General features: G+C 51.8%; 2 protein-coding genes across 3 annotated transcripts in view; one reads left to right on the top strand and one right to left on the bottom strand.

Annotated features, from left to right (window-relative positions):
- Window positions 1-11729: 11729 nt before the first annotated feature.
- NINJ2 (ninjurin 2) lies at window positions 11730-13351 on the top strand (the record flags this gene model as incomplete). The annotated part of the gene is given in 3 exon segments (XM_060190829.1): window positions 11730-11777; window positions 13158-13215; window positions 13218-13351. Coding segments are annotated over 3 exon segments (240 nt in total), but the record flags the coding sequence as incomplete, so codon positions are not given.
- A 4832-nt stretch (window positions 13352-18183) lies between these two features.
- The window catches only part of B4GALNT3 (beta-1,4-N-acetyl-galactosaminyltransferase 3), a 105644-nt gene continuing 95943 nt past the window's right edge, over window positions 18184-27884 (bottom strand). Inside the window, exons 12-21 of one of the 2 annotated variants that reach the window (XM_060190325.1) lie at window positions 26816-26925; window positions 25851-25951; window positions 25579-25640; window positions 24047-24656; window positions 23031-23311; window positions 21943-22096; window positions 21716-21788; window positions 20983-21136; window positions 20191-20317; window positions 18184-19966 (exon numbers count right to left, since the gene is read on the bottom strand). In XM_060190325.1, the coding sequence (XP_060046308.1) occupies window positions 19858-19966; window positions 20191-20317; window positions 20983-21136; window positions 21716-21788; window positions 21943-22096; window positions 23031-23311; window positions 24047-24656; window positions 25579-25640; window positions 25851-25951; window positions 26816-26925 (1781 nt within the window). In that variant the 3' untranslated portion in view covers window positions 18184-19857. The remainder of the gene's footprint in view (window positions 19967-20190; window positions 20318-20982; window positions 21137-21715; window positions 21789-21942; window positions 22097-23030; window positions 23312-24046; window positions 24657-25578; window positions 25641-25850; window positions 25952-26815; window positions 26926-27884) is intronic. The other variant, XM_007526261.3, reaches the window with a different exon arrangement.

Here is a 27884-nt window from a genome sequence, read left to right as displayed (position 1 = left end):
GCAGTCCAGGAGGTGGTGTGGTAGATAGGGTGTTGGACTCTCAAGTGTGAGGTCCTGAGTTCAAATCCTGGCATCACATATGCCAGAGTGATGCTCTTTTTTCCATCTTTCATTAATTAAGAAATAAATCTTTGTGGGCTGGGGAGACAGTATAATGGTTCTGCAAAAGTCTTTCATGCCTGAGGCTCTCAGGTCCCAGGTTCAGTCCCCACCACTATCAGCCAGAGCTGTGCAGTGAGCCTTCTAGTTTCTCTCTCTCTCTCTCTCAAGTAAATAAGTAATATATTTTAAAATATGTTCAGCACAGTGTTTTGCATGAAGCAAGTACTATAAAGGAATTCTTTTTAAAATTTATTTTGGATGGAAGCAGAGAGAAATTGAGAGGGGAAGCAGAGGGGGCGGGGGAAGATACCTGCTGCCCTGATTCACAGCTCATGAAGCCTCCCCTCTGCAGGTGGAAAATAGAAGTTAGAACCTGGATTCTTGTGCAGTGTAATGTGCGCTTAACCAGGTGCACCACCACCTAGCACCTATGAAGGAATTCTTATTCTGCATCCAAGTCACCAAAACTGCATGCAGTCCAGTGTACTGACGTAGAGTATGAGGAAGTGACTTTGTGGTACAGCTTTGCACATGGGAGGCCCTGTGTTCGAAAATCAGCACTACATAAGAGCATCAAAGGCAGAAAAATGAGGAGAGATATTTGAATGGTGGAGTGGTGCTCTACTTGTTCTCTCTCTCTCTCTCCCTCTCTATCTATCTATCTGTCTCTCTTTCTCTTTCTCTCCCTCTCTCTCTCTCTCAATGTCATAAAATACAAGTTGCGCTGGGCAGTACACAGTATGTCCCCAGGATCCAGGGCTCCTTCCTAGCACCAAATACAAAGCAAATTTATTGACCTGTTCTGACCTAGGGGGTTCCTGTCAAGCTCACAAAGGTCGCCCTCAATCTAGAACAAAAAAAAAAAAAAAACTGTCCTGGGATGTAAAGTAGCTCCCTTGGATAGTGTGCTAGGTCCCAGAGGTGGGAGGAGGGCAGAGGGCAGCCCAGGCTCAGCCTGCAGTCTGGGACAGAGCCCTCCAAAGGCTCCTGGCTGTTAGGGAGCTGATGGGCCTGGGCTGCAGGCTGTACTGGTCTCAGCGCTGCCAAATTCTGTGACCTTGGACACAGTCCTTGTCCTCTGGGGGTTAAAGTGAAAATTGTGAATGTGGCAGGCACTTCCAGGGAGAAGTTATCCCCTACCCCAGGCCTTCCACTGAAGACCACAAGCCTTCTTCTTTATATATAAATAAATAAATAAATAAATACGAATTATTGATTAGATAACGAAATGGGGGAGAGAGAGAAGCAGAGCCTCACTCTGGCACATTTCCCTGAGTATCAAACTCAGGACCAATGGACCACCTCCCAGCTAGCAGGATTTTTTTTTTATTAGTGATTTAATAATGATCAATAAGATTGTGGGATAAGAGTGGTACAATTTCATACAATTCCCACCACCAGAGTTCTATATGCCATCCCTTCCACTGGAAGATTCCCTATTCTTTATCCCACTGGGAATATGGACCAAAGATCTTTATGGGGTGCAGAAGGTGGGAGGTCTGGCTCCTGTAATTGCTTCTCTAGTGGACAAGAGGGCTGGGGAGAACCAGAGCATCACTCTGGCACATGCAATTCCAGGGCTCAAACTCAGAGCCTCATGTCTGAGAGTCAAACACTTTACCCACTGCATTCCTGGGCTATAGCTCAAACTTTGCTCTTCAGCCCTGACCCTGGGGAGACACAAGGCCTCCAGTGTCTTTCCTTTCTAAAACCTTTATCTCTGAGGTGACCATGGGAAGAACAGTGCCCCGGGCTCCGGGGAGAAGGGCTGAATCTAGAAGATGCTCTTCCTCTCCAGCCCCTTGCCCTCTTGATTTCTCTCTATCCTATCAAATAAGTCATAAAGTATTTAAAATATTTTTTAAAAGGAAAAAGCATATAAAACTAAAAAGGAAAGAAATACACCCAATCTTATTGCTTAGATGACACCATTAGTATTTTAGTTTATATCTTGTCTGGTTTATCTCTGTATAAAAAGATACACCTGTAAATTTGTGATAGTAAATGTAGCCCTTTGTGACAACAATCTTGTAGGCCAACATTTCCCCAAGAAAATGATATTGAAGTTGAAAGAAGAGCTGATATTACTGGGTCAGAGGACTAGCTCACAGGTTAGGGGGTGAGCCTTGCCAGACACCCAATCCAGGCACCACTTGCAAAGTGCTGTGGTGCTGAAGGGAGCTCCCCCAGTGTTATGGGGTCTCTGACTCTCTCCCTGTCTCTCTGTCTGGATGGAATAGTAGCCCAGAGCACTGAAAGTGTGCATGTGTGAAGCCCCACCTATTCTCTTAAAAATCACAAATTAGACCCCACTATCATCTTATTCTAGAAGCCAGGCGATGCCCAGAGCTGAAAGTTCTGGGGACTTCTCTGTCTTCACTCTCGTCCTAAAAATACAAAAAGCAGGAGCCCACCAGGAGCTGTCACTACCTAAGTTATTTTATTTATTTATTTATTTATTTATTTATTTATACAGAAATTAAGAGGGGAAAGAGAGAGAAAAGAGAGAAAGAGAGACCTGCAGACCTGCTTCACCACTCCCAAAGCTTCCCCTCTACAGGTAGGAAAGGGGGGGCTTGAACCAGTCATTGTACATAGTAATGTGTGCACTCTACCAGGTGCACCAACCCCACCCCACCCCCACACTGAACAGAGACGCCAGGTCATACAGCTTCACAAGGCTGACTGTGAGGCCAGTGTCCAACTCCCCACACCTGGCTTCCCTCTCTGGCTGGGAAAACACAGGGTTGACTGTGTGGGCTCCAGGGAAGACCCAAGCTGCCCCCCTCCCCAGGTTGCCTGTACTTTGCCCTGCAGTAAACAGTTGCGGGTGGCAGGGTCAGTGGACAGAGGCCAGCTGCAGCAGCCATGAAACCAGGCTGAACGGTACTGACCCCGGAGGCAGCTGGGAGGCTGCCTGGTGGCTTGGCAGGTTTAGCTCTGTGTATTTTTAGAAGGAGAATAAGTACAGAGCTGCCACCAGTCAGCAGCCTCCAGCCCTGGGCATCACCAGCTTCTAAAACAGGGGTTTCCAGCCATGGCCTGGGCAGCATCTGGGATCCTGACCAAACCCCCCACTCCTTCCTTTTCAATTTTCATACATTTTTGTTTGCTAATGAGAGAGACAGGAAGGGAGAGAGAACCAGAGCAACACTCTGACACATGTGATGTTAGGAGTTGAACCTGGGACTTCATACTTAGGAGCCCAACACTTTATCTGCTGTGCACCCTCCTAGACTGCTCTTTCCCTTTTTCCTTCTTTCTTTCTTCTTCTGCCTTTCCTTTCTTCTCTCCTTCCTCCTGAGGAAATGAACAGCCATCTCAAGCAGATCTGGGCCTAGAACTGGCCTTCCTGGCCCCCCCCACCCCCCGTGGGCCAGTCACTCAGCCTCTCTGAGCCTGTCTTCCCCTCAGGAGGTCTCAGTTACAAACAAGCAAACAAGACCTTGTGTAAAAAAAAATTTTTTTAACTAAAAATTAAAAATAAATCCAAGCAAGCAGAAGCAAGCAAACTGTTTGTAAGACTTGTAAGACAGTCACTCAGAGAGGCTGAGTGACTGGCCCACTGGGGGCCAGAAAGGCCAGGTGTAGGCCCAGATCTGCTTGAGATGGCTGTTCGTTTCCTCTCCTGTCACCTTCCCGGAGGTGACAGAGCCCTCAGGAATTCTCCTCCAATGCTGGACACAAAATCAGGAGGAAAGAGAGAAGAACTATGTAAGAACTATGGTGGTTATCTCTGGGAGATGGCAGGGTGGGGATACAGAACTTTGGTGATAGGTGTGGTGTGAAACTGGACCCTGTAATCTTACAATCTTTTAACAAACAATTAATCACAAATTTAAAAAAGAAAGAAAAGAAACTCTAGAAGAGGCTGAAAGGAGGCCTGTTGAAGACACATAGCATGGGGGGGGTGTCCTGTTCAATCACCTGAGGAGCAGAGAGGTTGAAGGAATTGCATGTGTGTGGCAGGGGAGCTCAGTTCTCAGCACCAGGCAGCCATCCACCCCACCCTCCATGCCCCCACACCCGCAAGAGCCTACAGCAGAGTGCAGGTGTATTCTTGCACTCAGATCCAATGAATCAGCATGGCTTGGGCTTGGATCCCTGGGCTTCAGTGTTCTGGGGACCCCTGTGCATCTTGTCCACCACCACCACTCCCCACGCAAGCTACCACAGGGCTCCTTCCAGTGACCACAACTGAGTCCCTTCCTGTCCTATAACCCATCTTTCTACGACCATTACTCACACACTGCTGGTCACAGTGATGCAGATAGACAGAGGGGCAGGTGATGGCTGGCTGAAGCCATGCTGACACTCTGAGGGGAGTGCCTGGCACCCCCTGCTGTGTGTGAAGCCCTGGGTTTGAGCTCCAGAACTACAAGGGACCCACCAAAGGGAGCGCCATGGATATGGATGTGTCTCCCTCTTTGTACATGTCTAGTCTTCTTTCTCCTCCCTCTCTAAAAAAAAAAAAAAAAAAAAAAATGAGGACTGGAGGAGATAGCATAATGCTTATACAAATGACTCTTATACTTGAGGCTCTAGGAACCCAGGTTCAATCTCCAGCTGAGCACGGCTCTGGAAAAATAAATAAATAAATAAATAAATGTAAAAATAATAAAAAATTGGGGGCCCCTCAGTGATGTTTTGCATATGGGAGGGAGGCCCTGGGTTCAATCTCCAGCAATGAGCAAAAGAGATAGTCATGCAGTGAATCTCTGCCTAAGGGCTGGAAGATGCCTGAGAGTGCAGGTGGCATCTGACATGGAGTTGAGAAAATGGGAAGGTGGTGAGTTTCCCACCCCACCCAGCCTTGTAGAGTGCTACCAGGGTTCCTGACTAGTTCAGGGCAGCAGGCAGACACTGTGGGTACTCCCCATCCCCTCAAATGAGGTGCAGCAGAGGGCTCAGAGCATAGAAGGAACACCAGGGGATGCCAGGACCTCTGAGTTCTGGCCTAGCAGATGGCAGCCTGGGAACCCAAGCTCTGTCACTCCCTCCCAGCTGCCACTGCTAGGAATGAATGATGCATTTGTAATCCTGCTGCATTAATTCAGAAGGGGCTAAGAGGCTGTGCCTCAGGGCACCGTGCTCTGCTCTGTGGAGCTCTCACCTGGTGCTAGTGGTGCTGGGGCTCAAACCCAGGGCCTCACACACAGAAGTGTATGTACTCTGTCGGTTAAGTTCTCTTCCAGTTTTGTTGGGCACAACTCGGATTGTTTCTTATTCTAATGGGGGATGCATCACTCTGGCACATGTGATGCCAGGGTTTGAACTAAGGGCCTCATGCTTGAGGAGTCCAACACCTTATCCACTGCACCAACTCCTGGGCCATTGTTTCTTATTCTAACCTCCTGAGATTCCAAATGTAAACAATAATAAATAAAATAAATATCACCCTAGTGGAGACATATGCCAACTCATATAGACTCGTACTGTGGAGTGTGTGTGTGTGTGTGTGTGACTATTTTGTCTAGTGATAAGATATTCTACAAGTTATTTTCTTTTTAAAAAAATTTTTGTGATTAATAATAGGTTACATGATTGTAAGATTACTGTACCCACCACCAAAGTTCTTTTTTTTTAATTTTTTATTTATTTTTTCCTTTTTGTTGCCCTTGTTGTTTTATTGTTGTAGTTTTTATTGTTGTTACTGATGTTGTTGTTGTTGGATAGGACAGAGAGAAATGGAGAGAGGAGGGGAAGACAGAGAGGGGGAGAGAAAGACAGACACCTGCAGACCTGCTTCACCGCCTGTGAAGTGACTCCCCTGCAGGTGGGGAACCGGGGGCTCGAACCGGGATCCTTACATTGGTCCTTGCGCTTTGCACCACGTGTGCTTAACACACTGCGCTGCCGCCCGACTCCCACCACCAATGTTCTGTGTACCCACCCTTCTGCCTCCCAAAGGTAACCACCATAGTTCTCACAAGTCTTAGAAAGTTCGCTTCTGTCCCAAAGAACACAATGTAGCCTTTTTTTTTTTTTTTTTTGATTCTTCATGTCATATTCACATACCTCTGTTTAGATCTCCTCTCTGGATTTGGGTCCATAACAAAGTCTAGGGTCCTGCAAAAGGCTCTGTAAATGTCCTTGAAAAAGACACAGAAAGGCTCTGAGAAGAAATACATCAGACCCTTGCGAGCAGGCACCACAAGGCAGCAAGAGGCCAGGCAGGCCGTGGGGTTGTCTGGCTGCTGGTGCAGAATACCAGTCCTGACCCATTTAGTAGAAAGACCTAAATATATTACCCATACTTACTTTTTCTGTCTTCCTTCCTTCCTTCCTTCTTTCTTTCTTTCTTTCTTTTTTTTTTTTTTTTTTGTTGTTGTTGTTCTGTTTTACTGAGCTAGAGAAAGAAGAACAGTTCTTTTTGTGATCCATTTGCTTGGGTCTTTCTACTTTTTCCTATGAAGCTACAACAAAGAGAAGGAGAGACAGCATAACTGGGACTTCCCCCAGGACCAGAGCATTTCCCCATGTGTTACTGGGGCTCCAACCATGCATACGTGACAAGGCACATACTACCCCAGTGAGCACGGTCTCCAACCTGTTTCTGTCTTTCTGGTTTAGGGAGCTAAGTCAGGGCTTCCCACCTGCAGGCATGTACTCTACTAGAATATCCTGGATTCTACCAACTTTCTGATTTGGTGAGGTCAAACCAGAGATTTTACATTTCTGGCAAGTTCCAAGGCCTGTTGCAGTGGCTGGCTGCTGGTCAGGAGCCATACTTTGAGAACCAGTGGGGAATGGCAGAAGGAACAGAGGCTGAAGATCTGACATGGGGCCACCTCTCAGTAACTGTGACTCAGGATATTCTTGTCTCCACATCTCTGCTTGTGCACTGAGACCATGGACACTACATCACACAGTAGTGCTGGCACCAAGTTACTGTTGCTAAAACCTTATCTCCACATGTCCACCTGGGAAGGACCCAGAGACTGAGCCAAGATGGACTGGGCAGGCTTAGAAAGTGTGGCTTAGAGACCCAAAACTAAGTGGGGCTCAGGGGGTAACGTAACCTCAGATGGGTCTGGAAGCCTGTGAACAAGGGGTTATTAGGAAAATGTCTGTGTCCAGGGTTAGGATTAGGGGCAAACAGAAAATTCTTCTTTTTTATTTCATCTTAGTTTATTTTCTTTGATTTCATTTTATTTGATTTTTATGGCTGCGTTGTATTGGGATTACACATTGGCTTCTGCGGCTAGTAATAGTAGGGGTTAGCAAGTGGGGGAACATTTTGGCTATTTCAAGATCCCTAGTGTGCAAAACGCAGAAGTGAAGTGAGGCACAAAGGAAACCTCAGTCCTGTCCATAAAGCAGGTAAATCTCAGATGGAGATGTTAAAAGAGGAGCGGGTGAAACAGTGCACCCTGGATCCCAGAAAACCGGCTTGGAGGTGTTGCCTCCCCTCAAGAAAAGCAGGAAATTCTTAGGAGGCTTCTTTTTGTTTTCAAATTATTTTTATTGGGGATTTATATTTCCCAACACAGTTGTTGACACATGGTACAATTTCTCACGTTCCCGTGAGAGTGTGTGTGTGTGTGTGTGTGTGTGTGTGTGTGTGTGTGTGTGTGTGTGTGTGTGTGTGTGATCGAAGAGGAGAGAGATTCAGAGCATCACTCTGGCAGATGTGATGCTTGGGCTGGAACCTTTCCTCTCATGCTTGAACCTTTGGTGCTTTATTCACTGCGCCCCCTGCCGGCTTTAAGGAAGCTTTTATGTGGCAAATCCAAGCTGCGCTCTAGAGTCCGACATGGAATAGTGTCTCCAACCCAAGGCTGCAGAGCTGAGCGCGTTCGGCGGCTCCCCTGCGCCGCCTGGCGGGAGGCCACGGCTATGCAGCCCCACACTGGCCACTGAGCGCGCCTCTCTAGGCCTTGGTGTGTCAGCAGCGGTGGAGAGGCAGGTCAGACTGTGTGGGCTGCCAGGGCCCAACCAGCACTGGCCACGCCACGCACCCAGCAGCCCCAGGTCCCAGATGGGCAGGCTTTGGCCTGTAGAAGAGGCTCCCAGCTGAATCAGCTGTTTCCTATGGCTGGGCCAGGCCAGCAACGCCTATGCTTTCTTTATTTTTATTTATTATTTTTTCTGATAGAGACAGGGAGAAAGAGAGAGAGGCTCCAACCACAGCACTCGAACTCAGTTCTCCCAACTGGCAAAGCAGAGCACTACCCATGTGTGCTATTTCACCACCCCTCTGGGCGCAAAAATTCACTACAGATGATTCCCCACCTCACCTACCCCTCCAGGACAAGGTAGGATAGGATACAGAATATAGGATATAGGATAGGATATCTGAGATTGGACCCCCACCCTCAGAGAAAAAAACCACCCTAGCAGCAGCCTTCCATCATCCATCCCCATGTAGCCCCTGAGTCCAGGGCTCCCCCCACCCAGGGCTGGGTGCAGGAGGGGGGAGCTGGGGGCAAATAGGCCTTGGGTTCAGGAATAGCAGGTGGCAGGAACGGCCCAGTGTGCTCAGGTCAGTGTGAGCAATGCATGAGTCCTGCCGGGAGCACCGGGCCTGGCAGAGCTGAATCCAGGTATGGACCCTCTGGTACAATGTGGATTCATTTTTACCTCAGGGACAATGTGGGGTCATTCTCACCTCAGGACAGCGGGGGGGGGGGGGGGGGGGGCAGGGTCATTCACACCTCATGACAGTGTTGGGTCATCCTCACCTTAGGAAAATGTGAGGTCAGGTATCACCTCAGGGACAGTGTGGAGTCAGGCCTCACCTCAGGACAGTGTGTGTGTTTTGGGGGGCAGGGTCATTCTCACTTCAGGACAATGTGGGGTCATTCACACCTCTGGAAAGTGTGAGGTCAAGTATCACTTCAGGGACAGTGTGGGGTCAGGCTTCACCTCAGGACAGTATGGGGTCAGACCTCACCTCAAGCTCCTGGGCTGTTAGAGAAGCTACCCTGGACAGTGTGCCTACTTTATTCTGAATATGACCCAGGTTCAAGACCAACCACTACTGCACTGGAGGAATCTTTGGTGCTGTGGTGTCTTTCCTCTCTGCCTCTTTCGATTTGAAAAAAGTCAATCTGGAACACAAATCCTGATGAGGACAAAACAAACAAACAAACAAAAAAAAACTGTGCATACATTACCACCCACAAGGATCTAGTTGGAGCCCTGCTCCCCACCTGCAGGGGTGAAGCTTCAAAGTTGTCTCTCTCCTTCTCCCCCTCCCCTCTCAGTTTTCCTCTGTCCTGTCAAATAAAATAGAAAAAAAAAAAAAAAAAAAAGGCCACCAGGAGCAGTGGATTCATAGTGCTGAGACCCAGAGATAACCCTGGTGGCAATAAAATAAATAAATAAATAAATATGTTTATGTTTAGATAAGTGTAACATTCTTTTTTTTTTTTTCCTCCAGGGTTATTGCTGGGGCTGGATGCATGCACTAGGAATCCACTATTCCTGGAAGCTATTTTTCCTATTTTGTTGCCCTTTTTGTTCATTGTTGCCATTGCTGCTGTTGGATTGGACAGAGAGAAATGGAGAGAGGATGGGAAGACAGAGAGGGTGAGAGAAAGACAGACACCTGCAGACCTGCTTCACCACTTGTGAAGTGACCCCCCCTGCAGGTGGGGAGCTGGGGGCTCGAAACCAGATTCTTAGTTCGGTCCTTGTGCTTGGCGCCATGTGCACTTAACCCCCTGTGCCCAAGGCCCCCATAACATTCTTAAGAAAATTAAAAAAAAAAAAAATTCCCTACCAAGGGAATCCGGATACAAGTGGCTGTGTGGACCTGCATAGGTCAGCTAGTGGAGCTGAGGGATGTCCCAACAGACACACCTCACAGCTCTGGGCTGCTTCTTCATTCAAGGAGGGAGAAGCACCATAGGCCTGTTCCTCCCATCCCACCCTTCCACCACCACTATCCCCCACATCACAGCACCTCCATTGGTGCTGGGGCTTGAACCCAGGCCAAACAGCTGGCAAGGTAGTTCTCTTGACTCTCCCCACTCACAGTGCCCTCATGGTCCCCAGGGGGCGGTGAGAAGAGCAGATACCAGGACTTACACCCCTTCCAGGCTTAGCCCATATGTCCACAACCAAGCAGAAACATGCTGGCTGTTGACAGGGCATCCTTTCTCCACCTGCACCCCACCCCACCCCACAGATCTGCACCTCTGCCCCACCAAGGTCCGCAGCCCTGTCTCTCCAGCCGGCACCCCAAACCCGTCCAGGCCCATATGCCAAGCCTGCACCCTCACACTCCTCAGGCCAGCACCTCATGCCCATACACGCCCCCACTCCAGACACACACACACACACACACACACACACACAAACCATGCCCAGGCCATCAGCCTGAACCCCTGCAAACACTCCATTTGCTCCCCCAGACCCAGCCTCCCCCCACCCAGCCTGCACCCCAGGCCCCCAGACTCACACCCCAAGCTCCAGACCTCCAGCCTGGCACCCCGACTCTCCTCAGCTTGCACCTTAGTCCTTGGCCCAGCCTACACACCCCCACCTCCGCCCTGGGGACGCCCCGCAGCTCAAAGTGGGAGAGGGAAGAAGGGCGGGGCGGGTGCCGTCCTCTGCAGCTGAGAATCCAGCTGACTCACGCTGGCTCCTGGCCGCCACATTCCCGCCTTTGTTCCCGCCCGATCTTAAAGCGCCAGCTCAGCCGCACCCCAGCTTGCACCCCCAGCCTGCTGCACCTCCAACCCACATCCCCAGCCCAGCACCCCTAGCCCTGCACCTTACCCCGCACCGCCAGCCCGGGGCCCCCAGCCCTGCACCCCAGCCTACATCCCAGACGCGCCCCAGCCCCTCGCCGAGCTCCGCAAGCCCGCCTGGGCATAGACCCCAAAATCCGGGTCCCCGCAGGCCAGGCGTGTCACCCCACCCTCATCCCCAGCAGAGGGAGGGCGTAGACACGGGCCACGGGACAGGAGACGCCTGCGGCAAGCTTCCGCGAGGTTCCCGGAGGCACCGAGAGGTTTTCTCCCGGGGTTCCCCACCACCACCACCACCAGCTCCTCTAGGCGTGGGCTGGTGCTGGCTGAAGGGGCTGCCTAGGCTTTGGGGGTTTGGCCCCCTCCCCCGCCCCGGCCGTCCCGCCGGTCCCGCCGCTGCTGCTGCAACCGCGTCCACAGACCCCGCGCGCCCTCATGTGGCCGTTCCCAGACCGACCACCTCGCAGACAGGGTCCCCTCCCCTCCATCTCCTCCAGGGTAATTGCTGGGGCTCTGCCTGCACTAGGAATCCACTGCTCCTGGTGGCCATGTTTCCGGTCTTATTGGATAGGACAGAGAGAAACTGAGAGAGGAGGGAAAGAAAAACACCTGCAGATCTGCTTCATCGCTTGTGAAGACTCGAATTTGTCCTATTCGATAGGGCAGAGAGGAATTGAGAGGGGAGGGGGAGATAGGGAAAGAGACAGAGACACCTGCAGACCTGCTTCACTGCTCATAAAGCGCCCCCTTCCCCAAGTGGAGAGCAGGGGTGGGAGTGGCTCGACCCCCGGTCTTTGTGCATGGTAATATGTGTGTTCAAAGATATATGCCACCGCCCAATCCCTTTTCTTTTACTTTTTTCTTTCTTTAATTTTGCCTCCAGGATTATCGCTAGGGCTCAGTGCCTGCACTACGAATCCACTTCTCCTGGTGGTCATTTTATTTCTCATTGTTGTTGTTGCTGTTATTGCTGTTGTTGGATAGGACAGAGAAATTGAGAGAGGAGGGGAAGCCGGGGGGAGGGGAGAGAGACACCTGCAGACTTGCTTCACCACTTGTGAAGCAAACCCCCTGCAGGTGGGGAGCCGGGGGCTTGAACTGGGATCCTTGCTCTGATCCTTGCGCTCTGCACTATGTGTATTTAACCTGATGCATTCCTGCCTGGCCCCCTTCTTTCTGTTTTAACCAGAACAGTGCTCGGCTTTGGGTTATAGTGGTACCGCTCAGCTTTGGGTTATAGTGGTGCTGGGAATTTAACCTGGAACCTCAGAGCTTCCAGCATTTTTGTATAGCCATTATACTATCTCCACAACCCAAGAAACCTGCTCATGCCCACCTCAAACCCAGGGCCAGCCCAGTGCACCCACACGTGCTGCAGAGCAGCTCCTGGACAAAGGGCTGCACCCCACCTTGGCAGCACCTGGTGATTAACAGTAACATGAGCCCAGATTCTCTTTGCACAGACTGCCTCCTCATCCTGCTTCTCCTCCACCACCTCCATCCTCTTGCAAAGTTGATGCTTCTGACATGCTCAATTTCACTGGTCCTAGAGTTGGCATTTTCATTCATCTAGACAGAAGGAAGATGCCATGGCAGCAGAGCTTCTCCTGGTGCTGTGGCACTTTCAGGTGGTGCTAGGGCTCACACTGGATTATCACACATGATAAGGCAGGTGCCCTACCCAGTGAGCTGTATCTCCAGCCTCTAAACCACTTTATTCTTTCTCCTCTCCCTTCCCCTTCCCCATCGTTATTGTTATTATGATTACAGACAGTGGCAGGGAGTCAGGAGGTGGTGCACCAGTTAAACACCATGTGCAAGGACCAGGATTCAAGCTCCTGCTCCCCACCAGCAGGGGGGAAGCTTCGTGTGTGGTGGAGCAGGTCTGCAAGTGTCTTTCTCTTTCTCTACTTCCTCTCACCTGTCAATTTCTTTCTGTCTTAAAAAAAAAAATAGCAAGGGAAAAAATGGCCACCAAAAGCAGTGGATTCACAGCGTCAGCACTGAGCTCCAGCAATAACCCTGCAGTCAAGAGACAGAGAGAAAGAACAAGAGAGAGCCCACAGCACCAGAGCTTCCCTCAGTGCATTGGGGGCAAGTGTTACAGACAGCAAAGCAGCACAGTATCCAAGTGAGCTATGTCACTGTCTTCCAGCCCACATTCTCAGAGAAAAGGCCGAGACCCCAAATGTCAATGCTACTAAATATAATGTGGGTACCTTCCACCCCTAGCCCCCAATGAGGGCATCTAGCACCTCAGTCTATCAAGCCCTGCCTTAGCTGCCGCTTGACTCCCCCTTACCCCTGTACTCTGCCCCCTGAGGCTCCACCCCCGCCCTCCCCACACCAGCATAGTTGAACCTCAACCAGGTGGAGAAGCAGTAGAGGCTGAACCAGCTCGGCAACACTGCCATCAGCTTGTCTCCATCATTGTGGTCACCAGCATCTTCTTCATGGCCTTTGGGGCACACCAGACAGGGGTCCTGGTCCCCAGGGCCTCACAGAACCCTTTTAAAACAATGGCCATAGGTAGGGGCAGAGGGGCTTAGGTAGGTCTTCTCAGACTCTGGGCTTTGGGATAAGATACTCAGCAAGCCATGGAGCTGGGCACAGGCTGGGGTACAGAAAGGCCCACCTGGTGCCCCTGCTCTGTTAGCTGGAGGTTCACCTTCAGCTTTTTTTTTTTCTTTTTCTTTTTTCCACCTACAGGGTTATCACTGGGGCTCGGTACCTGGCGACTGTCCTTTTTTCCCATTGTTGTTGTTTTGCTCTTATTGTTGTTGCTGCTGTTGCGGTTAGGCAGGAGAGAAACTGAGGAGGGAAAGACGGGGGGGGGGGGGGGGGGAGAAAGAAGTGACCCCCTGCAGGTGGGGAGCTGGGGCTGGAACCGGGATCCTTGCGCTTAATCCAGTATACTACTGTCATGCCCACCCCCACTATACCCCCAGTTTTTTAACACTTTTTTTCCCCAGAGCACTGCTCACTCTGCTGCTGGGGATTGAACCTGAGATCTTGTTGCTTCCGAAATAAAAGTATTTTGCATAATTATTATGCTATCTCCCCAGCCATTTCCTTCGAATTTTAAAAGACTAATTTATTAGAGAGAGAGAGAGAGAGAGAGAGAGAACCAGAGCATCACTCTGGCACATACGATACCAGGGCTTGGATCAAATATGGGACCCCACACTTTAGCCAACACTTTAGTGCAACACTTTAGCCACTCTGCCACCTCCTGGGTTGCTCTCCTTTGGTCTTTTTTTTTTTTTTTTACAGAGGGGAGCAGGGAGGGAGGAAGGAGGTAAAGGAAGAGAAGAAGGCACAGGGGAAGAACTACCAGAGATAGAACTTGGAAGCTCTTGCATGAGAGCCCAGCTCATGGGTCCATTCAGCCTTGAGGATGGGATTTGCCATAGTGTGTGGCTCTGCCCTCTGGGAAGGGGAAGGGTGGGGCTGTGGCCTTTCTCTTGGCATAGTCTGAGGGTCCTTGCTCCTTGATATCTGTGGTCCACAGAGTGGACAACTTTCTGGGGAGTTTGCTGAGCTGGCTCCTGGGTGTTGATGTCTGCCAAGGGCACCAGAGACACATGTTTAGGAGCCTGAGGCTGCTCTGCCCTCCTCACCCCTTCTCTGTGCCCCCTACAGGCAATGGCTCTAGAACTACTCCTCCCCCCACTGCCTGCTAGGCTGATGACACTTGTCATAGCCCTCAGGACAGCTCTCAGAAGCCTGTAGACCCTTCGTCCCTGCTGAACAAAGAAGTGATGATTTAGGGGCCAAGTGATACCATCTTGGACCTGGGCCGAAGGCTGAGCCTGGGGCACTGCCACTCCTTCCTCATGACAACCTTGGCTCTGACTGCCACAGGCCTCCCTCCCCACCCTGCCCACGGCTCCTCTTTCGTAAAATGTCACAACCCTTTATCTAAAGGTTTCTGAAAATCTGTGTATCTGTCTTTAATTTTTATTTTTCTATATTTTATGTACTTTGGATAGAGACAGAAACAAAGGGAAGAGGGAGATACAGAGGGAGAGACACTTGCAGCACTGCTCCATTGCTTGTAAAGCCCCCCCCACACACACACTCACAAAAACAAGATCAGGGGCATAAATCCAGGCCCTTGCACTTAGTAAAATGTACCTTCAAATAGCTGTACCATTACCTGGCCTGCCTCCCCCCTAATTTTTTTTTTTTCTTTTTTTCTTTTGCCTCCAGGGTTATCACTGGGGCTTGGTGCCTAAACTATGAATCCACTCCTCCTTTTTACCCTTTCTATTTTTATTTGACAGGACAGAGAAATTGAGAGGGGAAGAGGAGAGAGGGAGAAAAAGATAAGACACCTACAGGCCTGCTTCACCACTCATGATGCATCCTCTCTGCAGGTGGGGAGCAGGGGCTCGAACCCATGTCTTTACGCATGGTGATATGTGCACTTACTTGGATGCGCCACCTGCCCTCCACCCCCTGGCATCCCAGGTGGAGGCAGAGAGAGACAGTGAAATCAACCACAACACTGAAGTTTTCTTCAATGCAGTAGGGGCTAGACTCAAGCCTGAGCCATGTACATGGCAAAGCACACTACCCAAGTGAGCTATTTCCCTGGCCCTACTGGGAGTCATTTTCACCATGTCCTGGACAAGAATCAAAGGAGCCAGCCCACAGCTTGCAAAGTGGAAGGCTTCTAAATCACTACCTTTCCCATGCCTTGCGCCAGTTACCATCTGAATATCAATAGGCCAGTTCACTCCAGCTTGGCTCAGGGACACATGATCCTTTTAGAGAAGCTGTAGTGCACCTGCCTGTGCCAACTTCTGCATCAGCACCTTCCTTTGGGCGTGTCTGAGGGATACAAGCTAGTACCATCCTTGTCTGGGCCAAACAAAACAAGGAAGGCAAACACACACCTCTTAACCATCAGGAGGGCAAGCAGAAAAGGTTTTTTTGTTTGTTTGTTTGTTTTTTGCCAGGATCCAAGGTTTCTGTTGGGAACCACTGATAGAAAGAATAGTCTCTGGACACAGTCTGAAGTGAAGCATGTTGAGGTGACTTCACGTGTGGAATGACAACCCTTCAGCTTCATTACTCGGGTGAGACCTTTCCTTTCATCATCTCAGGTGGTTCACTTTCTAACAAAGTCCCAAAACCTAGATATACACCAGTTTCTGTGAGAGAGAGCATATGTTCACATGTATCCGTAAACTACTGCAAAATATATACCTGAAAGCAGAAGTACACTAGAGTTTGCAGTGAGTACCCCCCTAACACTTCCTCTCCACTATTCCAAGCTTTGGGTCCATGATTGTTCAACAATTTGTTTGGCTTCGTATGTTAACTTTCTTTTCAGTCACTAGGTTCCAGATGTCATCAGGATGCCGGCCAGGCTTCCCCAGACTGAAGACCCCACCAATGTTTCCTGGAGCTCCGCTTCCCCAGAGACCCACCCTACTAGGGAAAGAGAGAGGCAGACTGGGAGTATGGACCAACCAGTCAACGCCCATGTTCAGCGGGTAAGCAATGACAGAAGCCAGACCTTCTACCTTCTGCAACCCACAAGGACCCTGGGTCCATGCTCCCAGAGGGATAGAGAATGGGAAAGCTATCGGGGGGGGGGGGGAGGGGGGGGTGGGATATGGAGATTGGGTGGTGGGAATTGTGTGGAATTGTACCCCTCCTACCATAGGGTTTTGTTAATTAATCCTTTCTTAAAGAAAAAAGAAAGAATGACTTCATCACACCATCTGCAGTGAGAGAAGTTCAGAGAGGTGGGTACTGGGGTTCCTCTCAAGATGTGGGTACACTGAGTCCCATGTGCATGGGCCTCACCCTATAGCTGTTTATTGAGTATATGCACATAGAGCTATGCCAAGTGTAAACACCTTAGGGGAGTACATAAACATCTTAAGGGCATACATATTTGAATGATCTCTCTCCCAGTATGTAAACCACTTTACATCAGACTTATTATCTCCAATTCTAGTGATTACATTAAATCCTATGTTTACACTGCAAATCCTGACCTTACTCCAAGGATATAGGGGTTATCAGATTCTGCAGAGCCTTTTGGTCCACTATCTGTTTATCCTGATGTCGGCCAAACATCGCTGGAGGCTGGAATTTCTGACATGACTGGGTCTAATACATTTTTTCTTAGTTATTAGAGTAATGGGTCTCATACCCATAAGTAACAGGCATTATGAATTACATGGTTCCCAATACTTTTTTTTTTTCATTATTGGGGCTTCACTGCTCTGAACCAACTTTTTCTGATAAGAGACAGAGAGACACCACAACACCAAAGCTTCCTACAGTGTGGCAGAGGCTGAGTTTGAACCTGGATCATCCATATGGCATAGCAGGTGCACTATCCCAGTGAGCAGTTTTGTTGGCCCCATTATTACTGTATTATTTTATTGGTGCTAAGACCCCAAGTATGTGTAGTTTCAACACTCAGGCTTTTTCTTTCTTTCTTTCTTTTGATTGCCACCAGGGTTATGGCTGGGGATCTGTGCCACCATTATGAATCCATCACTCCTAGTGGCCATTTTGGCCTTTTCTGTTTTTTATTGGAGAGACCTTAAGAGAGGAGGGGCAGAGAAAGAGAGAGGGAGAGGGAGGTGGGTGGTAAGAGAGATATCTGCAGACCTGCTTCACTGCTTATGAAGCACGCGCGTGCGCGTGCGCGCGCACACACACACACACACCCGCAGGTGGGGAGCAGGAGCTCAAACCTGGGTCCTTGCACATGGTAATATGTGTCCTTAATCTGATGTGCCTCTGTCTGGCCCCCTGACTTTTTTAATTATTGTTATTTATTTATTGGATAGAGACAGCCAGAAATTGAGAGGGTAGGGGTGATAGGGAGAGAGACAGAGAGACACTCGCAACACTGCTCCACCATTTGTAAAGCTTTCCCCCTGCAGGTGGGGACTGGTGGCTTTGAACCTGGGTCCTTGTGCATTATGACATGTGTGCTCAACCAGGTGCACCACCACCTGGGCCCCCCCCCGACTGACTTTTTAGGGAGGGAGAGACACTTTCTGTGGCACTGCTGTGACACTCCCATGTGCTGTCCTGGAGGCTCAAGCCTGGGTTGGCACCCTCCCAGGCAAACTATCCCACATCCCAGACATTATGATCTTAGAAGAAATCGCACTGTGGCCCAGGAGTTGGTGTAGTGGATAAAGCACTGGACTCTCAAGCATGAGGTCTTGAGTTCAATTCTTGGCAGCACATGTACCAGAGTGATGTCTGGTTCTCTCTCTTTCTCCTCCTATCTTTTTCACAAATAAGTAAGTTAATATATATATATATATATATATATATATATATATATATATATATATATATATATATCATTATCCTTAGCCTTCCTCATACAGGGCCAGCAGCCCTTCCCACCTGAAACCACAGAATTGCTATCATCTGCCCAGAAAATGCCTCCCTGAGCAGACCACACAGACACCCAGACTGCAGCTCAGGGCAGGTGACAAGCAAAGGAATGGGGTGGGGATCCCAGGTACCTCCTCCAAGGCCTGGCAGCTGGGAGGTGCACCCGGGGCCCCTCCCCCCTCCCTCCCAGGACAACAGAAAGACACAAGAACCACCTGGTTTTCTAAGAAGATGCTGTATTGACAGTTTCCCTGCCCTCTCCCTGGACTTGTCCTCTAGAGCAGGGGTTGTGCCAGGCCCCCCTTAAGGCAGCTGGTGTGGAGGTAACAAACACTGGACACAAGGAAGGCACTGGGAGTAGGGGGTAGCTGGGCACAGCAGGGGGTTGGGGGGCTGTCTGGGCTGACCCAAGTATAACACCTGAGGGTGACAGCTCCCCCCCAGCCAATGGCCACTGTCTTGGCCCTGATTCAGATGGGTCCCCTAAAGTCACAGCAGGTCCACTACAGTCTCTGTCCTTGATGCCACAGAGAGGGGAGGCAGGGGGCTACTCCATCCTACCCCAACATCCCAAGTTCTGCAGGGCCAGATGCTTAGGCTGGGCCCTTGGTGAAAGAAGGGTACCCAGGAGAGACCTGGCTTCTGTCACAGCCTGGGTCTGGGGGCTCAGCAGCCTGGCTGGCACTATACCTCCATAAGCCCCTTCTCACAGTGGGGGGTCTGCCCCCCCCAGCCCCTCAACAGACACTGGAGTGTGAGAACCTGTGTCCAATGCATGGCTGGTGTGTGCAGCACAGCCCCTCACAAAGGCACCTGGGGCTGTTAGTACACGAGAGGTGACATTAGGTGACAGGCAGGTGGCTGGGTTCCCTGACACCCTACTGGCTTGGTCACCATCAATGGGGGGGTGTCTCTGAGGGTCACCCCAAACCTGCACCCCCAACCACCCACAGACCCTTCTTCATCCACCTAAGACCAGGGGGCTGGGGATCTCTCCAAAGGAGAGCTGTGTTTCTGGGGCATCCAGGCCCTGGGGACCATGCTTCCCATTCACCCTTCATTTCAGGCCCTCATCCTGCCGGGCTTCACCCCTTTTCACTCTGAGACTATGGCCCCCCTCAGCCCTCAGCCTCTGCCCCCGACCCCAGCTCCTGGCTCACATGCAGTGACCCCCTTCCCAGGGGGATAAGGCTCTCCAGAAGTGACACCCCTGGAGGTGAGTTGATGGTGGGCTGGGGGCCAGCTCTCAGGGGCTCCAGGGAGAGGGTGTTCCTGGGGGCAGAAGCCTGGGCAAGACCTCCGGGTGTGAGGCAGCTGTCAGCCTGACAAGGACAGGTAGTGGGGAGGGCTGAGGTATGCAGGTGGGGACAGTCCCCCAACAGGCCCCCACCTCAGACAGCATGGTGCTGGGCAGTGACAGAGGGTTTCCTTAAAACAATCACAGCTCCAGAGACAAGTGTGCAGTGACCAGCCTAGCTCAGTCATCTCCCAATGGGCCATAGGGTATGACACGGAGCCCCTAGGCTCTTCCCTGGGCCTGATGTTGACCCTCCTGGAGCCTCCTCTCACCCCTGGGAGTCATCACTCCCCAGACCCAGACAGGGCTGGGGGGGGGGGAGGGTATCTCCCTGCTGGAGCCTCCTCTCAGGCAGGCAGTCAGTCCAGGAGTTCAGGGTGCCTTGAGTGGACGGCGGCTCCACATGCCACGCTTGGAGTGGAAGTGGTGGAAGAAGTTCCTGAGGGACAGGCGTTCCACCTCCAGGCCGGCCTGCAAGATCCTGGGGAGAAGGGGGAGTGAACAGGGGACAGATGCGGGTGGGGACCCCATACCCACACAGACACCCTAGGCCCCTTGAGAGGAACACCCTCACACCCACACAGACACACAGAGCCCCCCCCCAACCCCTAGGGACAGTAATCTCCACCCCCATATAGCACTGAGCCAGGGTGCCAGGTGGATATCCCTGTCCCCACCCAGAGTGGGGAGGCCGAGACCAGTCACCTGTCTAGCAGCTCCCAGTCCTCCCCGCCCCAGCGATCTCGGAACTCCTTGGTGTTCATGCCCCCGATCCTGTCCAGGTCTGACTTGTAGATGCCCAGCAGACCGAAGCCGTTCACCTCCCAGTAGCCTGTGCGTGGGTGGGAGTTCAGGTGAGGGCCGACAGGCCTGAGCTAACACCCTGGCTGTGTGGAAGTGCAGCCCCAAGCCCGGGGTCAGGGTGCAGGAAAGCAGGGGTACTCCAGTGCTGGCGATAGCCACCCCCAGCCCCAGGGCCTAGCCAAGGCTAATGTCTGAGGCCTAAGTGAGGAGAGATAGATGGCAGAAGACTTGCCAGGGCCACCAGAGCCATCAGCCAGTCTTGGGCAGTGCCCTGTAGACCACCAGATGTAGTGGATGAGGAGTTGACCTCTCACACTTTAGGTCCTTGGTCTGAGTCCTGGCACTGTATGTACCAGAATAATGCTCTGTTCCTCAATCACCTCTCATTAATAAAAAAAATATATTTTTTTAAAGGAACAAATGGGGCCGGGTGGTGGCGTACCTGGTTGAGTGCACACATTATAGTGCACCAGGACCTGGGTTCAAGCCCCCACTCGCCACCTGCAGGAGGGGAACTTCACTAGCAGTGAAGCAGGACTACTGCTTTCTCTACTTCTCTCTCTCCCCTTTTTCTCTCAATTTATGTCTCTATCCAAAATAGATAAGTAAATAGATGCATACTTAAAAACTATCTTTAAAACAAAGGAGTCAAGGCCAGAGCCCCCCCCCACACACACACCACTGCCCACTCACCCTCGGGCCTCTGGGGGGTGGCCCCACAGTGCAGCCGCATCACCATGGGGGCAAACGCCATCTTGCCTTCCACGCAGTGCTTGCGGATGGCATCCACCACGCCGGCAGGGAAGTGGATGTGCAGGTCACACAGGAAGATGATGCTGTGGGGGTCCTGAGGGGGAGTGGGGTCAGGGGCCAGGACCTTCTCACAGACAGCCTTCCCTGTGAGTGACCACAGACAGCCAGAACAGATGGTGGGGTAGCACTGGGCACATGCCAGAGCTCTTAGAAGCTGAGTGTGGTGATGACTGCCCCTTCTGTGTCCCCTTCTGTGGACACCAGGACTCCAGGCCCTGCTATCATCGCTTAGCCAAGGACCAGCCTCTCTCAGGCCCCACCCCCCACCCCCATACTCATGCCCCTCCTTCCCTAAGAAACTGGCTCCCTGGGCTGAGTAACGGCTCACCTCATAAAGAGCACATGTCACCATGCACAAGAACCCGGGTTCAAGGCCCAGGTCCCCACCTGCAGGGGGGAAGCTTCTTGAGAGGTGATGCAGGGCTGTCTCCCCCCTCACTAACCTTCTATCAAAAAGAAAGAAAAGGGGGAAATGGCTGCTGGGAGCAATGGAGTGGTACAAGCACTAAGCACCAGAGGTAACCCAGGTGGAAAAGAGAGAGAGACAGAGAGAGAGAGAGAGAAACCAGCTGTCTCCCCAACCCAGTACCCAGCCTGGCCAGCCTTCACCCACCTTCACCAGGTCGATGCCAGCCTGAAGCCCAGCTGAGCGCTCAAAGTTTCCACTGAGCTTCCTGTACTGGTAGCTGCAGAGAACAGAGAGAAGAGGGACTGAGCACCAGCACTCAGCAGGGGCCCCTGAGCCAGGGGAGGGGTGAGTGGCTACAGCAGAAGTGACATTTACTGCCAGGACAGGGCCTGGGGTGAAAGCGGGAGACCCCCCCATCCCCAGGCCTTCACCTGTGCAGGCGAGAGCGCCTTAGGGCAGCATCCACATCCATGTCCTCGCTGCTATAGTCCACCAAGATGACATTCAAGTGCGGGTCCCCAGTGACCTGAGACAGCCATTCCATGTCGCGTATGAACTGCTGCACCCAGCGCGCCTGGTTTTTCACTATGGGGTGGGAGGGAGGTGGCCTTGGCAACCAGCAGAGGGGATGCCCAGCACCTCCAGCAGGGCCCCAGGAGAATTTAGCACCAGCACTAACACTCAGCCCTGACTCTGCCCATTGCATCAACTCCCTTCACTTCTACCTGGTCCCATGGCACACTCTTCTTGCTGATTAGAAAATAAAATTATATGTATTTCCTTTGCCACCAGGGTTCCATGCCTGCACAATTTCATCACACTAGGTGAGTTTTTTTTTAATACAGGATGAGAGACAGGGAGAGAAAGAGATAGACACTACAACTTCCTCCACTCCTAGTGGGGTTTTGTTTTGTTTTGCCCCCAGGGTATCTCTGGGGCTTGGTGCCAGCACTATGAATCCACTACTCCTGGCGGCCAGTTTTCCTTCTTTTCTTTTTTTCCTAATTTTTATTACATAGGGTAGAGAGAAGTTGAGAGATGAGGGAGAGATAAGGAGGGAGAGAAGAAGAGAGACACTTACAAACCTATTTCACCACTAGTTAAGTTTCCCCCCTGCAGGTGAGGAGTGGTAGCTCAAACCCAGGTTCCTGTGCTTGGTAATATGTGCATTTAACAGGGTGTGCCACCACCCAGCTCCCTCCTGGTGGGATTTTTTTGTTTGTTGTTTTTTTTTAAGATAGTGAGAGACAGAACGGGAGAGACAGCCCACAGCACTGCTCCACGATGAACCTGAACTCAGGTAACTGTGTGCTCTACTGTGTAAGCTAGCTCCCAGCCATCCCCCCACTTCTCACTATAAAAGCAGCACCCTCACTCTATGTGCCCCCATCAGCCCCAGCCATGCTTGGCTGACCTCACATCTAGTCCTGCCCTATGGGGCCCCTACAGGGCTCTCCCCTCTGAGCTTGGGGTGCAGGATGGCCCCCCTGGGTTGACCAGCTCAGCCAGCGCGGCTCACCAGGCACGACGAAGTGGACAACAGCGCGGTGGCTCCAGGAAAAGCCCTGCGGCCAGCACAACCTGGGCTCTCCAGGACTGCCCAGCAGCCGGCGGTGGGGCCCCCACACCAAGTCTTGCGGGCTGTGGTCGGGCTCAGGCCAGCCCCGTGTGGACACATACTCGGACAGCCGTACCCGGCGCCGGCCGCGCTCCAGCAGCTCCAGCTCCAGCAGATAGCGTCCCCCACGCAGCTGGTCCTGCCGCTTCTCCACATTCAGTACCCGCTGCAGCTGGTACCGCCTGGGGTGGAGGGGGGTCACAGGCCGGGCTCAGGCCAGCCAGACCCACCCAAGGAAGCTCCACCTCTGCAAAGTCCAGGCCCCACCCAAAATGCATCTACAGAGCTGAGTCTTTCATTGCAGCCTGGGGGGGGGGGGAAGCAGTAGATAACACACTGGATTCTCAAGCATAAGGTTGAGTCTGAGCCTCACATCACATGGGCCAGACTGATGCTTTGCTTCTCTCACTCCTCTTATGAAAATCAGTGGAGCTAGGGGGGCTGGGGAGATAAACGTAATGGTTCTGCAAAATACTCTCCTGCCTGACGCTCAAGTCCTAGGTTCAATCTCCAAAACCATGATCAGCCAGAGCTGAGCAGTGCTCTGGCAAAATAATAATGATGATGATGATGACGATGATGGTACGTTGATTGGATGCAAGAATGACAGGGAAGTCACAGATCATGGGATGCAGGACCCTGGCACTGGGATGGGTCAGCTCAGCAGACTACATGGGGTAAAGGCACTGCAGGGCTATACAGCCCCTGGTGCCAGTAGCTCAACCTAGGGCACCTGCCACCACCCACTCCCAGCCCAGATCTGGGGTCTGAATTCCGAGGTTCTGGCCCGGGTTGGGCTACCCTCTCTGATAGGCCCCCTCCCAGAGTGCCCTGGGGTGGCTGGGGAAGCTTCCTAGGGACACTGCCTTCACTTCTGGGGCGGGGTCTCTGGTGTGGATATGGAAACCCCCCCCTACCCTCGGCTCCGCTGGTGCAGCCTACGTAGAAAGGCACGGGCCACCTCAAGAGCATCTCGCGGTGCCAGCAGCAAATTCCCAGACACGTTGCAGCTCAGGTCGATCCAGTCAGAGCGCAGCGCCTGCAGGTCCAGGCTCGGGGCGCTGAAGGTCTGAGCCCAGTTGACCACCGGGTCGAACCCAGGCATGTAGTCAGGCAGCTCGGCTGCATCCTCCTGTTCCTCCTGCTCCTCCTCCTGCTCTTCCTCCTCTCCGTCCTGCACCCGGGGCAGCAGCCCATCTGCCCTCTTCTGCTCCGCGATGTACGACTCCACCTGGCTCAGCCACTGCGACTGGCCTGGCGTCTCCTGGTGGTCACCCCCCACCAGCCCGGGCCTCTGTATCATGGGTGCCCCTGTTGCTGGCCAGGAGAAGATGCTGGGCCGGGCTAAGAGGCTCTGGAGGGAGCCCTGGGGCTGAGCCAGAAGTTGCCGCAGGCCTTGGAGGTGGGAGTCTGTGCCCCCCTGCCCGGGGCTGGGGGTCGACACCTTGGGGTCCTGGGGCTGCAAAGCTGGGCTCTCCTCGACCACTTCTCCATACTGGGAATCTTCCAGAAAGCTGTCCCCGGCACCTAGTGAAAGCAACAGTCAGCTAGCAAAATAGCTCACCTGAACAACCTAGGTTCCATCCTGGTTCATCACACTGAAGGGAGCTTCAAGGCTGTGGTCTCTTTCACTCCCTGCCTCTCTCTCTCTCTCTCTGAAAAACTCAGCCCAGAGCAGTGAAGCCTTGATGACAAAAAAAAAAAAAAAAAAAAAAAAAAAAAATCACTAAGTTCCAACACCAAGCTGGTGTTAAATACAGACATCTTCAGAGCTGGACAGATAGCTTACCAGGTAGGAATGTGCCTTGCCATGCCAGCATCCCAGCTTTGAGTCCTAGCACCATAAAGCAGCACTGGGAAAGCTCTGGTGCTGGGATGTCTCTCCCCCTCTCTGCACCTAACTGAATGAAAAAAAAAAAAAAAAGGCCCTGCAACAGTGAAATCATACCTGTATGAGTCTGGGCTCTGAAAAAAAGAAAAAGAAAGTCATTTTTCTTATTTTTGACATTAGAGTCATCACTGGGGCTTGGTGCATACATGACTTAACTGTTCCCAGCAGCCATTTATTCCTTTTCCTCTCTTGACAGAGAGAAACACAGAGAAAGAAAGACAACACAAGACTACTCTACTACTTGCTTGTGGAGTACACACACACACACACACACACACACACACATGGACTCCCAAGTGGGATCTAGGGGCTTGAACCCAGGTTCCTGTTCATGGCGATGTGTGCACTCTCCTGGGCAAGCCACCTGCCAGCCCCAAGGAGGTGCACTTTCTCCCTGTGTCTTGATGTGGAAGCTGGAGGGGGGCTCCCTGGCTGTGGGGCTCAGGTCTCCGATCCTCAGAGGCAGGTGCCGTGAACTAACCAGAATCCCTGCATGATAGCACATGGCCACTGTCCCCAGTCTGACCCCAGGCCTCACCTGTCCCTGTGCCACTGTACCTGGCTGCTCTGGCCCCTGCCTCTCAGGCTGATCCATCTTGATGTACCCCTGGAAGCTGAGCCTGCAGGAGAGGGGGACAGGGGTAAGCACTGGGGGTCAGCCAAGGGGTACTGCTCAGCCCCATAGGGGCCCCAAGTCCTGCTGGGCTGGAGCAGAGTGTGGAAGGAGGAGATATGAGTACACATGTGTGAGTGTGTATGCACCAGCACAGGCATCTCTCCCTGCCTCTGAGAGCCCTCCCCAAGGTCACCTCCCCTGCGGTGTCACCTACCTGTCCTGGTAGTAGCTGTTCTCCTGGTAGAAGCATTTGTTCTGAGTCTCCATGTGGCTCAGGCGTGTGTAGTCGTTGGGGTAAACAAAAGACAGGTGAACCTGGAAGAAGCAGAAGCAGCAGCAGCAGGAGTAAGAGGGTGGGGTCTGGGTAAGAAATGAGACAGTTCTATGGCCCAGGAGTGGTAAGGTGGGTAAGGTGTTGGGCTTTCAAGCCTGAGGTCCCGAGTTTGAATCCCACAATCACACAGCCAGAGTGATGCTGTGCTTCTCCCTCTCCCCAGAGTAATTCTTTGGTCATCTCTCTCCCCCTCCTTCTCTTTTGTTTACTAGTAGATAAATAAATTTTTAAAAATAAATGAGATAGTGGAATGGGAAGTAATGTAGTGGATAAAATGTTGAGCCTAAGAGCATGAGGTCCTGAGTTCCATCCCTGGCATCACATGTGCCACAATGATGCTCTGATTCTCTCTCTCCCTCGTGCATGCATATTCTCTTTCTCCCTCTCCCTCTCCCTCTCTCTCATAGAAGTAATTTTTTTAAATAATAAGGACATCAGATTCAATCCTCAAACCATCATAGGCCATAAGCTAAGCAATGATTTAAAAAAGTAGAAGGAAAACAGTCACTGTGGGAGTGGTGAAGCCTTGCAGACACCAAGCCTCAGTGACAGCCCTGGTGTCAAAAAAAAATTAAAAATTAAAAGAAAACATTCCCCTGCAGCTGAGATGGTATGGGGGAGAGGTTCAGGTGCCCCAGGCCTCACTTGCCACTGGTGGGGCATCGTGAGGAAACTACTCATTCTTGGGCTTTGCAGGCAGGAAGTGAGCTCCCCCTGCCTTGAGCCTGGATGGCCATGGTGTCTGTTGACCAGTGGAGAGGAGGGGCACCTGGCCTCACCACCTGCACTCCATCCAATGAACCCCAATTTTTGCCACCCAAGCCTCCCACCTTGCCTGGACTTACAAAGCGGAGGCCCTGGTAGCGCTGTAGGGGAAGGCCATCCACCAGGTAGCTGGGCTTGTAGGGACAGTCAGGCAGCACATAGCGTAGCCGGGACTTGGGCATCAGAGGCACTGCAGGCAGAAGGGGCGAAAGGGCAGTGGTGGGGAGCCAGGAAGGTGCCCTGAGGAGAGACTGAGCCCCCAGCCTGGAGGTCCTTTTTGGGCTCACACTGGACAGAACCTGAGTACATAGCTGGAGCTTTGGACCCAGGCTGTCTGCACTCTCCAGGCTAGCCTCCAGAGAGCACTAAGCAGGCAGGGGGGTGGAGCACCATCCCCAGGGGAGGGCACTATGGGGAGCTGGGCAGGGTCAGCCTTGGAAAGGACCAGAAACTTCCAAGAGGCACCAAGCCTCCTCTTGGTGCAGTGCCCAAGGCTAGCAGCCCCACAGCCATCACTTGGGGCCTGGGGCTTTGTCTTCCTTTAAAACATAAATGTGGGAACGAGGCTGGATGGCATGGCACCACGCAGAGCACACACTTTATCAAGTTCAAGCCCCCAGTTCTCACCTGCAGGGGAAACAGTGCTGCAGGTGTCTGCCATTCCCCCCTCCCCATCCTCTGTCAAAAAGAATCAAAATGGCTAGGCAGTGGTGTACCTGCTTAAGTGCACATGTTCCCATGCACAAGGACCTGGGCTCAAGCCCTTAATCCCTACCAGCAGGAGGGAAGCTTCATGAGTGGTGAGGCAGGTCTGCAAGTGTCTCTCTCTCTCTCTCTCCCCCTCTCCCTTTATTCCCCTTACCTCTCAATTTATCTCTGTCCTATCAAATAAAATTAATTAAATTTAAAAAGGAATAAAAAATACTGGTCACTGGGAGCAGTGGAGCTGTATAGATACTGAGGCTAGTGATAACCCTGGTGGCAAAAAAAAAAAAAAAAAAAAAGAACAAGTCATTAAAAATAGTGCTGACAAAATAGCTCACTTGGATAGTGTGCTGCTTTGTCATGTGAGCAACCCAGGTTTGAGCCCTGGCCCCAGCTGACTGGAGGACATTTCAGTGCTGTGGTCTCCTCTCCTCTCTCTGCCTC

Source organism: Erinaceus europaeus, chromosome 4 (assembly GCF_950295315.1).
Source record: "Erinaceus europaeus chromosome 4, mEriEur2.1, whole genome shotgun sequence".
NCBI classification, from domain to species: Eukaryota; Metazoa; Chordata; class Mammalia; order Eulipotyphla; family Erinaceidae; genus Erinaceus; species Erinaceus europaeus.
The sequence above is the reverse complement of the archived record's forward strand: the minus strand, read 5'-3'. Positions and strand labels throughout refer to the sequence as shown.